This window comes from Saimiri boliviensis, chromosome 2, assembly GCF_048565385.1.
Source record: "Saimiri boliviensis isolate mSaiBol1 chromosome 2, mSaiBol1.pri, whole genome shotgun sequence".
Classification (NCBI taxonomy): Eukaryota; Metazoa; Chordata; class Mammalia; order Primates; family Cebidae; genus Saimiri; species Saimiri boliviensis.
Window position 1 is genome coordinate 239,433,955 of NC_133450.1, and position 13,001 is coordinate 239,446,955.

Genomic DNA, 13,001 nt, shown 5'->3' on the forward strand with positions numbered 1-13,001 from the left:
GGCAGATGTTTGCTATAGATGCCAACTGAACATACAGGAAGCAATTCAAATTCAACATTAACAATTACACTTGAACCTTCGTCTCAAGTATCCAGTTGTAAACTAAATGAATATTGTTTGTTTAGAGGCATAAAAGTAATAATTGATATGCCAAGCATATTAATGCAATTTTAGACGAATACTAAAAGTACCAGCAAAGTTGTTAGCACAACACTTAAGTTCTGTTCCTATAATCTGATTTACTGGGGCATCTCTGGGGTCTCAGTTTCATCATGTACAGTATGTATCTCTAAGGTAGTGCTCCCTAAGCTTCATGTCAGGGCACATATAGAAAATGGTAACATATGAATATCTACCTGGTGTACAAAGAAGAGGTACTCAAGGCTGGAAGCTAGCTGATACGGTTTTGCTGTGTCCCTAACCAAATCTTACCTTGAATTACAGTTCCCATAATCCCCATGTGTTGTGGGAGGGACCCGGTGGGAGGTACTTGAATCATAGGGGCGGTTATGCCCATGCTTCTGTTCTCATGATAGTGAGTTCTCACGAGATCTGATGGCTTTATAAGTGGCCTTTCCCTTTTTGCTCAGTACTTATCCTTCCTGCCATCATGTATAGAAGGGCATGTTTACTTCCCCTTCCACCATAAGTTTCCGGAGGCCTCCCCAGCCATGTGGAACTGTTTGAGTCAAGCCTCTTTCCTTTATAAATTACCTAGTTTTGGGCAGTTCTTTACAGCAGCATGAGAATGAACTAATGCACTGGCTTAGGTACTCTTGCTGTCCAGAAAGCTGTGGGACCAACGTCTCAGTGCACCTGTAGCCTGTTTGTAGTAAACCATTCCATCTTGGCCTGTAGTCTGGGGAGCTGTGACCTTGCTACTCAAATTGTGAGCTGCTGATCAGTTTTACTTGGACTCTTGGGAGCTAGCTAAAAATTCCAAATCATGGTCTCTACCTCAGACCTACTAAATAAGAATCAGTATTTTAACAAGATCCCTAGGTAATTCACATGTACACTAAAGTTTAAGAGGTACTGCTCTAGAAAACTTTCAGCTCAAAAATTCAATGTATCTAACAATCTGTTTTATAGGAGTGTATTCAAGAGTATTTTTATAATCTTATTAAAGTCCATATGATACAGTAAAATACAAAACTTTCATTTTACACAAATTTCTTCTTAATTTTTGAAAACAGAAACATTGACCTCTGAAACAGAAGAAGGGAAACATACTTACCTGCTTGTATACCTGTCGTAAATACATGATTTCCTCCACAGTTCCCAAGGAGATCAGCCTAAGCACTTTCACATCTCTACATTGTCCAATCCTATATGCTCTGTAAAAAGATTTAAAATACAAACAAAAATCCGGTGAAACAACTTTGGGTTTAAGAGGTAGCTTTGGGACATAAAAATGGAAAATTATCAAAATTTTAATTAATTTAAAGAGAAACATTTTATGTTTAAATATTTAGTAATATTTAGTAATAATTAAAAATTCAAATTTGTATAAAAAATTAAAGAGAAAAATATGCTAGAAAATGTACAAATATCAACTTCATTTCTGTTATAAACATCACCTTCCACTGTCTAAAAACTTTTCCTAAATTCAGGTTTTTCTTTTATGGCAGCTTTAAGCTTATAGATTATTCCCCAAAGATTTCATTCACATAAAACTCCCCAAAATGCTAACTAATCCATAGTGTCGGAAAGCAGACTAGTGGTTACTTGGAGATAAAGGGATGGGGAAGAATGGGAGGGGTGGGTCACAGAGGGGCTGAAGGAAAATTCAGGAGTAATGAGTATATTTATTATGTTAATTGCGGTGATGATTTCACAGGTACATAAGCCAAAACTTATCAATTGTACACTTGAAGTATGTACAGTTTACTGCATGTCAATTATACTTTACTGAAACTGTTGAAAAGTAAAAAAAAAAAAAAAAAAAAATTACCTAGCAAAAAATAATCAGCTGTAAAGTCTACAGAAATGCTGGTTTACAGTCCCATCCATAGAGATTTCAATTCGGCAAATCTGATTGAATCACTCGGTTGACTGACATCGAAGGTGTTTCCATACAGACCATAGTGCTAATTAAAATTCTAACCTGATTCATCACAGTGGCTTAACTGTGGGTCAATTCCCCGCAGCTTATCTCATATGGGAGGCTTTATAGTATTCTCTGAATGAGCACCAAACGCCTGTCACAGTTGCTGAGGGGAACGGAGGCAAGGCCATACTGCCTCCAAGCTTGAAAATATTACAATTTGGGGGAAATTTATCTTCGAACTTGTAAGGTCACCCATATGTTCTATTTAATTTTCTCTCTGCCTCCTGTACCCATTCCTCCTCACAAAGGACTTTTACTAGAGGAAATCCTGGATCCTGCAAATCTTACTCATGCCTCCAGCAGGACATGGAGGCTCCTGTAACACAGCACCGCCCTGGGTAAGGTACTGTACTCTCACTTCCATTCTGCAACCTGGGGGCAGGGGAGGTGCTCGGCATCCCTTTCTCTCCTACAATATGTTTGGGTTCTAAAGAAAATCAGAAATGGATCTAAGAAAATGTCCTTTGGATGGATGCTCAAGCCAGTTGTTTGGAGAATGGCAGAGATTCCATTAGGATAAGGATACATATCCTTTAATCTTTACAAACAAAAATTTTAGGTGAGTGTTACTGTGCACCTATGCTTCATCATTTCATGGTCCATAAAGCAAGCATTTGTGAGTGATGAGTCTTCCACCATGTGCAGACAAGTGTTGAGGAACTGTTATGCAATAGGTAGGTCATTAGCTTCATTTCTCTTCTTAGTTACTGCTGTCAGAGTCAGTGGAAAGAGGGAGAAGAAGGCTATTCATTCAGTTTTATTGTGAACTAACTTTCAGTGACTACTAAAGCACAGTACATTGCGCTTTGAGGAATACCGGAATAAGTAAGATAGTACGTCTCAATGACCTATTAAAAAAGTACAGAATATAGCAAATGTCCTAAGACCAAAAAAAGGGGGGAGATATGTCTGTGGTCTTCATTTTGACCAATTTCCTTGACATCTGTCTGTGAGGAGAGGCTGATTAACAGTGTAAGCTTTACAGTAAGACGACATGGATTCAGATCCTGATCCTGCCACTTACTGGCTGTGACCTTGAGCAAGTTGTTTAAGTGCACTGTGCCTCAGCTTTCTCATGTGTAAAATGGGTACAATAGTGCCTATCACATAAGGATAAGGATATTCTGACTATTAAATGAGATAATCCACGGAAAGCACCAAAAATCAGAGTTCCTACCTTACCATAAACAGTAAGTGTAGCCGCTATTCCTTTGTCCTTATTCTCCCAAATGTATTTGAACAAAATGGTACACAAAATATTTATTACAAATAAATAGTTATTGGTTACACGGCCTTTCTGCTTCTTAAGCGTTTCTATGTATTTGCCTTTTCCCCTCAGATTAGACTTTTCAAAAATGTATACTGTTTTCAATGAATGAGTTAAAATTTGTATTGTTTTTATCTTAATTGTGTAATAACATGTATAATTCTAATTACTTTGTGCTAGTTTTCCAAATTATACCTTTATTTTTACTTTCAGTCTTTCTTAACAAATGAATGTAAAAATTGGAATTAGCATCAGAATTTAAATATTGATTCAGAGTAATTTTATTGTTATTTCTAAATAGCAAGTTTTTCTCTTGATTTCCTCTTATTGTGGCAAAATATATCTAAAATATTTAACCATTTTAACCACTTTAAAGTGTACAGTTAGTTAAGTCATATTAGGTATATCTGCACTGTTATGCAACTATAACATCTATATAGTTACAGACTCTTTCCAAACTGAAACTCTCTACTCATTAAACAATAACTCCTCATTCCCCAGCCCCCAGCTACTAGCAACTACCATTCTATTTTCTGTCTCTGAATTGGATGACTCTAGGTACAATATGAAATCATCTTTGTCCTTTTCTGGCAAAAACAGGTATCCATTCTTTGTAGCTGATATTAGAGGAAAAACAGTTCAATCATGACACCACTGAATATAATGTTAGCTCTGGGTTTTTCATAAATGATCTTATATTGAAATAGTTTTTTTCTTTCTTGTTTTTTCTTTTGGGATGGAGTCACTCTGTTGCCCAGGCTGGAGCGCAGTGGCACGATCTCAGCTCACTACAAACCTCCACCTCTGCATCCCTGGCTTAAGTGATTATTATGCCTCAGCCACCCAAGCAGCTGGTAGTACTGGCATGCACCACCACGCCTGGCTAATTTTTGTATTTTTTGTAGAGATAGAGTTTCGCCATGTTGGCCAGGCCAGCCTTGAACTCCTGACCTCGAGTGATCTGCCCGCCCTGGCTCCCGAAGTGCGGAGATTACAAGCATAAGCCACTGTGCTCAGCTTGTTTCCTTTTAATGTGTTGAGCTTTTGTCATAAAAAGATGTTGAATTTTGTCAAATGCTTTTCCTGCATCAGTGAAATGATTATGTGTCTTTATTCCTTCATTTGTTAATGTGGCGTATTACATTGATTTTTGTAGGATGTTGAACTATTCTTGCCTTCCAGGAATAAATCCTACTTGGTGTATCCTCCTTTCACTACGCTGCTGAATTTAGTTTGCTGGCATTTTACTGAGTATTTCTGCATTAACATTCAAAAGGATTACTGGTCTGTAGTTTTCTTTCTTGCAAAGTTTTTGATTTTGGTATTGGGGTCACACTGGCGTTATAGAATTAATTGGAATGTGTTTCTTCCTCTTCAATTTTTTGGAAGCATTTGAGAAGAACTGGTTTAAATTCTTTAAATGTTTGGTAGAATTCATCAGTAAAGACACACAGTCCTGAGCTTTTCTCTGTTGGCAGGTTTTTGATTACTGATTCAATCTCCTTACACAGTTAGAGGTATATTCATGTTTTCTGTCTTCATGATTCATTTGTTCTAGGTTGTATACTTCTAAGAATTTGTCCATTTCACCCAGACTATTCAATTTGTTGGTATACAAATGTTCATAGTACTCTCTTATACTCCTTTTTACTTCTGTAAAATCAGTAGTGATGTCCCCTCTTTCATTTTTGATGTTAATTTTTGAGTCTTCTTTCTTTTCTCTTAGTCAATCCAGCTAAAGATTCATCCACCATTTTCTTGATCTTTTCAAAGAACCAACTCTTGGTTTCATTGATTTCCTCTTGTTTTTTCTATTACTTGTTTTACTTATCTCTGTTCTAACATTTGTTATTTCCTTCCTCTGGCTAGCTTTGGGGCTTTTTCCTTTTCCTAGTTTCTTAAGGTGGAAAGTTAATTGTTCATTTAGACCTTCCTTCTTTTTCAATGTAAGCATTTATAGCTGTAAATTTCCCTCTTATCATGACTATTGCTGCATCCTGTAAGTTTTGGTGTGTGTTTTCATTTGTTTCAAGCTAGTTTCTAACTTCCCTTGTGAATTCTTCTTCAACCCTTTAATTAAGCATGTGTTGTTTAACTTACACATATTTGTGAATTTTTCCATTTTTAACCTGCTGTTGATTTCTAGTTTCATTGCATTGTGATTAGAAAAAAATGAATGATTTCCATCTTTTAAAATTCATTAAAAATTTGTTTTGTGGCCTAAAAATATGATCTGTCCTGGAGAGTATTCATTGTATACATGAGAAAAATACATATTCTCCTGTTGTTGGAAGGAGAATTTTATATATCTCTGCTAGGTCCAATTTGTTTATAGTGTTGTTCAAATCCTCTCTTTACTTATTCATCTTCCGTCTGAATGTTTTACCCATTATGAAAGTCAGGTATTGAAGTCTCCCATTATTATTGCAGAGGTGCTTCTCCCTTCAATTCTGTCAATGTTTGCTTCGTACACTTTGGAGCTCTGTTTGTTGAATTAATGAATTTATGTAAATCTCCTTGGAGAATCCACTTTTTACCATTGGATAATTTCTTTTTCTCTCTTCTAACAGTTGTTGACTTGAAGTCTATTTGTCTGATATTAATACAATCACCCCTACTCTCTTTTGGTTACTATTTGCATGAAATATCTTTTTCCATGCTTTTACTTTCAACCGGTGTATATTCTTGGATCTAAAGTGAGTCTCTTATGGATAGCATATATTTGAACACTGTTTTTAAAATCTGTTCTGCCAATCTACACCTTTTAATTAGGGAATTTGATCCATTTACATTTGAAATAATTAAGAATAGGGAAGAACTGACTTTTGCAACTTTATTTTTTTCTATATGTCTTATAACTATTTTGCCCCTAAATTTCTCCATTACTGCCTTCCTTTGTGTTGAATTTATGTTTTTAGTGACACATTTTTATTCCTTTCTCATTTCCTTTTACATATACTTTAGATAATTTTGTTGTGGTTACCATAGGGATTACATATAATATTCTAAAGTTATAACAACCTTAAATCAATCTATCTTACATTGATACCAATGTCACAAATTACATCTTTATATAAAATGTACTCATTGACACAGATTTATAATTATTTTATGCATGTGTCTTTTAAATCCTGCAGAAAATAAAAAAGCAGAGTTACAAGCCAAAATTACAATAATACTGGTATTTATATTTGTCCATGTACTTACCCTAACTGGAGATCTTTCTCTTTTTGTATGACTTTGAGTTACTGTCTAGTGTCCTTCCATTTCATCTTGAAGGTCTCCCTTTAGGTTTTCTTACAGGGCAGGTCTACTGGTAATGAATTCCCTCAAGGTTTGGTCTGTCTGCAAATATCTAACTTATCCCTCATTTTTGAGGGAAGTTTTGCCCAATATAAAACTCTTGGTAAACGCTTTTTCTTTGTTGCTCAGTTGACAGTTTTTATCTCCCCCAATACATTAAATATATCATCCCACTGCCATCTGGACTGCAAGGTTTCTGCTGATAAACCCACTGATAATCTTATTGGAAATTCCTTGTACATGACATGTTGCTTCTCTCTTGCTGCTTTCAAGATGCTCTCTTTGACTGTGGACGGCTTGATTATGATGTGCTGCAGTGTGGATCTCTTTGGGTTTCTACTATCTGGACTCGGCTGACCTTCTTGAATTTGTGTATCTGTATTTTCCCTCAAAGTTGGAGAACTTTTGACTATTCCTCCATCTACTCTTTTGTCCTGTTCTTTCTTCTGAGCCTCTATAATGTACAGATAGGTCCATTGCATAGTGTCCCATATGTTCACTTTCTTTTGTTTTCGCTCCTCAGACTCAATGATCTCAAATAACCTATCTTCAAGTTTGCATATTCTTTCTTTCTATTTTGGTCTGCTGTTGAATGCCTCTAGTGAATTTTTCAATTCCAAAGTTGAATTTCATGTCCAGAATTTCTGTTTGGTTCTCTCTCATTTTTTTAAAATTTCTATCTCTTTGTTGATATTCTCATCTTGCTCATATATCCTTTTCTCACTCGTTGTTTCTCTGTGTTTTACTTTTACTCTTTGAGTATTTAAGATACTTGGTTTAAAGTTTTTGTCTAGTAAGTTCAATGCCTGTTTTGCTTCAGGGACAGTTTCTGGAGATTTATCTTGTTACTCTGAAGAGCTGTATTTTCACGTTTGTTTGTTTTTTTTAATGTCTTGTGGTCTTTTGTTGAAAACTACCATTTTAAAAGACAGCCAACTCCCCCAGTCTTTGCAAACTGATATGCAAGACCTACACTAATTAGCAGAGTGTGTCTTCAGCCTTGGGAACAGGATACAGTGAAGGCTGAAAGTCTTTTAAGGTCATTTCTGGGTATACATCCTGCCTAGGTATGAGTCTATGTGTGTTTCCAGATTTCTCCTGCATACACAACAGCTTTTACATGTCTTAATTTTCCAAAAAGTCTTAACTTCAGCTTCTTTTCAAGGCCCTAGATATTCTGTTGTATTCCTCTACCCGTAATCTCTTGCTCAAGATGTCCACAGATGTACAGTTGCACTGTAGCTTTCAAACAGTATAAAGAATGCCACTGCCTTTCACAGCTTCTACCAGTCTGATCCAACTACGCCACCATTCATCATCTTAGTGCTGAGTCAGGCAAGACAGAAATCAGTCCTTCAGGCAGCTTCCAGACAAATCAGAAGATTGCAAAGGAGTTCTCCACTACTGCTTTCACACTGAGAGAGGGAACTAGCCATTTCTTCCCAGCTGCACTGCCCTAGATAAGGGGTAGAACAAGAGTGAATAAAACTCTACACAATTTCCTATAGCTTTGAATGTGGCTTCTTCTTGACAGAGTTTGCTTAGTTGCTGTAGATACCTGATAGGTTTAAAAGAGCTCCAATAAAATCATTTTAGTCTGTCTCTAGTTGTTTTTCTAATGTTTCTATGTGGGAACAAGTATCTGGAGTTTCACAGTACACAATCTTGCTTACATCACTCTTTGATTTCCTAATAAGAGCTATTTAAAAATATGTTTCAAAATTTCTATATGGCTAGAATTCATTAGCTACCTGTTTGTTATTTTCTAGAATTGTGGGGGTGTTTTGAAGTCACAGAATCAACCTTTTGTGATTTTCTATTAACATTTATGATTACTGAAAACACTGGTTATTCTCTGTTGTTACAGTCACCGACATACTTTAGAGATACTGCAGGTTTGGTTCTAGACCACACTAATCAAGAGAATATTGCAAGAAAGAAAGTCACATAAATGTTGTTTTCCAGTGCAAATAAATGTTATGTTTACATTATACTCTAGTCTATTAAGTGTGAATAGCATTACATCTTTTAAAAATGTACATAAAATTAAAAATAATTAGAAATGTTACTTTAAAAATGCTAAAAAGCATCTAAGGCTTCAGCAATTTATAATTTTTTTTTTGCTGGTAGAGGGTCTCATCTCTACATTGATGGATATTGACTGATTAGAGTGGTGGTTGCTGAGAGGTGGGGTGGATGTGACAATTTCTTAAAATAAGAAAACAATGAAGTCTGTCACATCAATTGATTCTTCCTTTCAGGAAAGATTCCTCTGTAGCATGTGATGCTGTTTGATAGTATTTTACTCACAGTAGAACTTCCTTCAAATCTGCAGTCAATCTTCTCAAACCCTGCCACTGCTTTATCAACTAAGTTTATGTAATATTTTAAATCTTTTGTTGTTATTTCAACAATGTTCACAGCATCTTCACCAGAAGTAGAGTCCATTCTCAAGACTCTACTTCCTTTGTTCATTCATAAGAAACAATTCCTCACCCATTAAAGTTTGTTTTTGTTTGTTTTGTTTTGTTTTTTTCTGAGACGGAGTCTTGCTCTTTCCCTCAGGCTGGAGGGCAGCGCAGCGATCTCTGCTCACTGCAACCTCCATCTCTTGGGTTCTAGTGATCCTCCTGCCTCGGCCTCCTGAGTAGCTGGGACCGACCACAGGCGCACACCATCCTGCCTGGCTAATTTTAGTACTTTTAGTAGTTTGACCATGTTGGCCAGGCTGGTCTCAAACTCCTGACCACAAGTAATCCACCTCCCTTGGCCTCCCAAAGTGTGAGCCACTGGGCCCGACCCCATTAAAGTTTTATCATGAGATCGCAACAATTTAGTCACATCTTCAGGCTTTGTTTCTAATTCTAGTTCTCTTCGAACTCCTCAAAGTCGAACTCCTCAAAGTCATCCGTGAGAGGCGGAATTCAACCTCTTCCAAACGCCTGTGTAATATTTTGATATCTTCTCATGAATCACAAATGTTCTTAAATGGAATCTAGAAGGGTGAATCCTTTTCAGAAGGTTTTCAACAGACTTTACCCAGATCCATCAGAGAAATCACTATATATGACAGCTATGGTTTTACAAAATACATTTCTTAAACAGTAAGAGTTGAAAGTCAAAAGTACAACTTGATCCAGGGGTTGCAGAATGGATGCTGTGCTACTGCATAAACAACACTAATCTCATTGTATATCTCCATCAGAACATTTGGGTGACTAGGGGCATTGTCAATAAGCAGTAATATTTGAAAAGAAATCTTTTTTTTCTGAGCAGTAAGTCTCAACAGTGGGGTTAAAATATTCAGTAAACCATCCAGTAAAGAGATATGGTGTCATCCGGGCTTTATTTTTCCATTTACAAAGCACAGGCAAGAGTAGATTTAGCATAACTTTTAAAATCCCTAAGATTTTCAGAATGGTAAAGTACTGGCTTCAACTTAGTCATCAGCTGTATTAGTCTCTAACAAGAGAGTCAGTCTAGCTTTTTAAGCCAGGTATTGATTTCTCCTCTTTAGTGACTACAGTCCTCAATGACATCTTCTTCCAATACAAGGCTGTTTCGTTCACATTGAAAGTCTGCTGTTTAATGTTGGTACCTTCAACAATGATCTTGGCTAGATCTTCTGGGTAACTTGCTGCAGCTTCTACATCGGCACTTGCTGCTTCACCTTGCACTTTCATGTTAAGGAGGTGGCTGCTCTCCTTAAACATCATGAACCAATCCCTGCAGCTTCCAACTTTTCTTCTGTTACTTCCTTGCATCTCTCGGCCTTCAAAGAACTGAAGAGTGTTAGAGCCTTGCTCTGGAGTAGGCTGTGGCTTAATGGAATGCTGTGGCTGGCTTCATCTTTGATCCAGACCACGAAAACTTTCTTTGTATCAGCAATAAAACTGTTTGGCGCTCTTGTTGTCATTCATGTGTTCACTGGAGCAGCACTTTTAATTTCCTTCAAGAACTTTTCCTTTGCAGTCACAACTTGGCAAACTGTTAGGCACAAGAAGCCTAGCTTTTGCCCTGTCTTGGCTTTCAACATGAGCTTCTCACTAAGCTTAATCATTTTTAGCTTTTGATGTAAAGTGAGACACATGCAACTCTTCCTTTCACTTGACCACTTAAAGGCCATTGTAGGATTATTAATTGTCATAATTTAAATACTGTGCCTCAGGGAAGAGGGAGGCCCGAGGAGAGGGAATGAGACAGGGGAATGACAAATAAGGGGAGCAGTCAGAATACACACAACATTTACCAATTAAGTTCACTGTCTTATAGGGGCATGGTTCATGGTGCCCCAAAACAAGTACAATAGTAACTTCAAAGATCAGTGATCACAGACCATCATCGCAGATGTGATAATAAAAAAATCTGAAATAACGTGAGAGTTACCAAAATGTGGCACAGAGACACAAGTGAGCATATGCTGTTGAAACAATGGTGCAGGAAGACTTGCATGACTCAGGATCTCTACAAACCTTCAATTTGTAAATAAGGCAATTATTTACAAAGCACAATAAAAATAAAATGAGGTGTGTCTGTATATATAGTTATTAAATTATGGTAGATAACTTTTATTCAAATAATTTACATACTTATTTAGCCTAGTTAATTTGTTATTTTGTAATAGATGGAGTTTCTCATCGTAATTGTGGATCTGTTTCTCATCGTGTATAAGTGTTTTGGCTTTCTTATGTAGTGACTTTCATAACTTCCCGGTGGATTGTTGCCCTCTTTGTTTTGCTTAATGCCTTTTGTCTTTAATTCTGTTAATAATTTGTTTGATATTAACATTGCCATCCATTCTTAATTTTGTTACCATCTCCCTGATTTTTCTTTTTTCCTTCTTTCTAAAAAGAGTTTTCGCCAGGCGTGATGGCTCACCTGTAATCCCAGCACTCTGGGAGGCCAAGGCAGGTACATCACCTGAGGTCAGGAGTTTAGAGACCAGCCTGGCCAACAGTGAAATCTCGTCTCTACTGAAATACAAAAATTAGCCAGGTGTGGTGGCAGGCACCTGTAATCCTAGCTACTCAGGAGGCTGAGGCATGAGAATCGCTTGAACCTGGGAGGCGGAGGTTGCAGTGAGTCGAGATCATGCCACTGGACTCCAGCCTGGGCGACCGAGAGAGACTTTGTCTCAACAAACAAAACAAAACAAAAAACAGTTTTAACATATTCCTATTTACATTTGAATTTACTTCTGACACCATTTGTCACGCTTTCTGAGTTTCCTCTATCTTCCCCAACACAACTATGTATTTCCTATCATGTACTAAAATAATTAAGTTTTCTTGGTACTCTCATTTCTTTTGGAAGTTTTACACTTGATATCCAGTGTTTCTCAAATTGGAGTTGAGAACCAATTGTATAGTAATCATCGTAGGTGGTTTTTAAAAGTCATTGTGGTAAAACATCATATGATTTACCATTTTAGCTATTTTTAAGAGTACAGTCCAATGGCATTAAGTTTTCTATTTCTATGTCCTTGAGGAATCGCCACACTGTCTTCCACAATGGTTGAACTAATTTACATTGCCACCAACAGTGTAAAAGTGTTCCTATTTCTCCACAACCCCTCCAGCATCTGCTGTCTCCCGGATTTTTTAATGATCGCCATTCTACTGGTGTGAGATGGTATCTCAATGTAGTTTTGATTTGCATTTCTCTAACGACCAGTGATGATGAGCATTTTTTTCATTAATACTTTATCAGATACGTGATTTGCAAATATTTTCTCCCATTCTGTAGGCTGCCTTTTTACTCTGTTGATAGCGTCCTCTGATCTACAACCGAGGTGTTTTTTAAAATGTAAAATGTTGAGTCCCATTCTACATCTACGCAATCAGAATGCCTGCAGGGTGGAGTGTGAGCATCTGTGTTTTTGGAAACTGTACCAGGTAATTATTATAACTCACTCTTTTAGTAATTGCCCCTAAATTTTTTGTTAGTATTTTAAAACATTTTTTGGCACACAATTTGAGAACTGACCGGGATATCCTGGTCCTTTCCTGAGGGGGCGGGAAAAAACCTAACACAATTTTACTCTTCCCCTACCCTTATTCTGATATTTTATCAAAATTACATGACATTTTAGCTCTTGATTGTTACTAATTTTTTCATACCATCCCTTCATATTTTAGGGAATCCTTTCTTTATAACTGCATGAAACCGCTCAGTCATACTATAATTTTTTAGACTTAAAATTTTAGCCACAGATTATAAATGCAAGTCAAAATAATTTTCTTTCGCTTATAGCCATATAAATTTTTTCACTTTGACAACTCTGTTGTCATCTAGAATCCTATAATGCTGACGAAATGTATG

General features: G+C 36.7%; 1 protein-coding gene across 8 annotated transcripts in view; it reads right to left on the bottom strand.

Annotated features, from left to right (window-relative positions):
- ERCC6L2 (ERCC excision repair 6 like 2) overlaps window positions 1-13,001 on the bottom strand; it is a 201,719-nt gene that overhangs the window by 81,899 nt on the left and 106,819 nt on the right. For all 8 annotated transcript variants that reach the window (XM_074395602.1, XM_074395598.1, XM_074395599.1 and 5 more), the window contains one exon: window positions 1,238-1,337. In XM_074395602.1, the coding sequence (XP_074251703.1) occupies window positions 1,238-1,337 (100 nt within the window). The remainder of the gene's footprint in view (window positions 1-1,237; window positions 1,338-13,001) is intronic.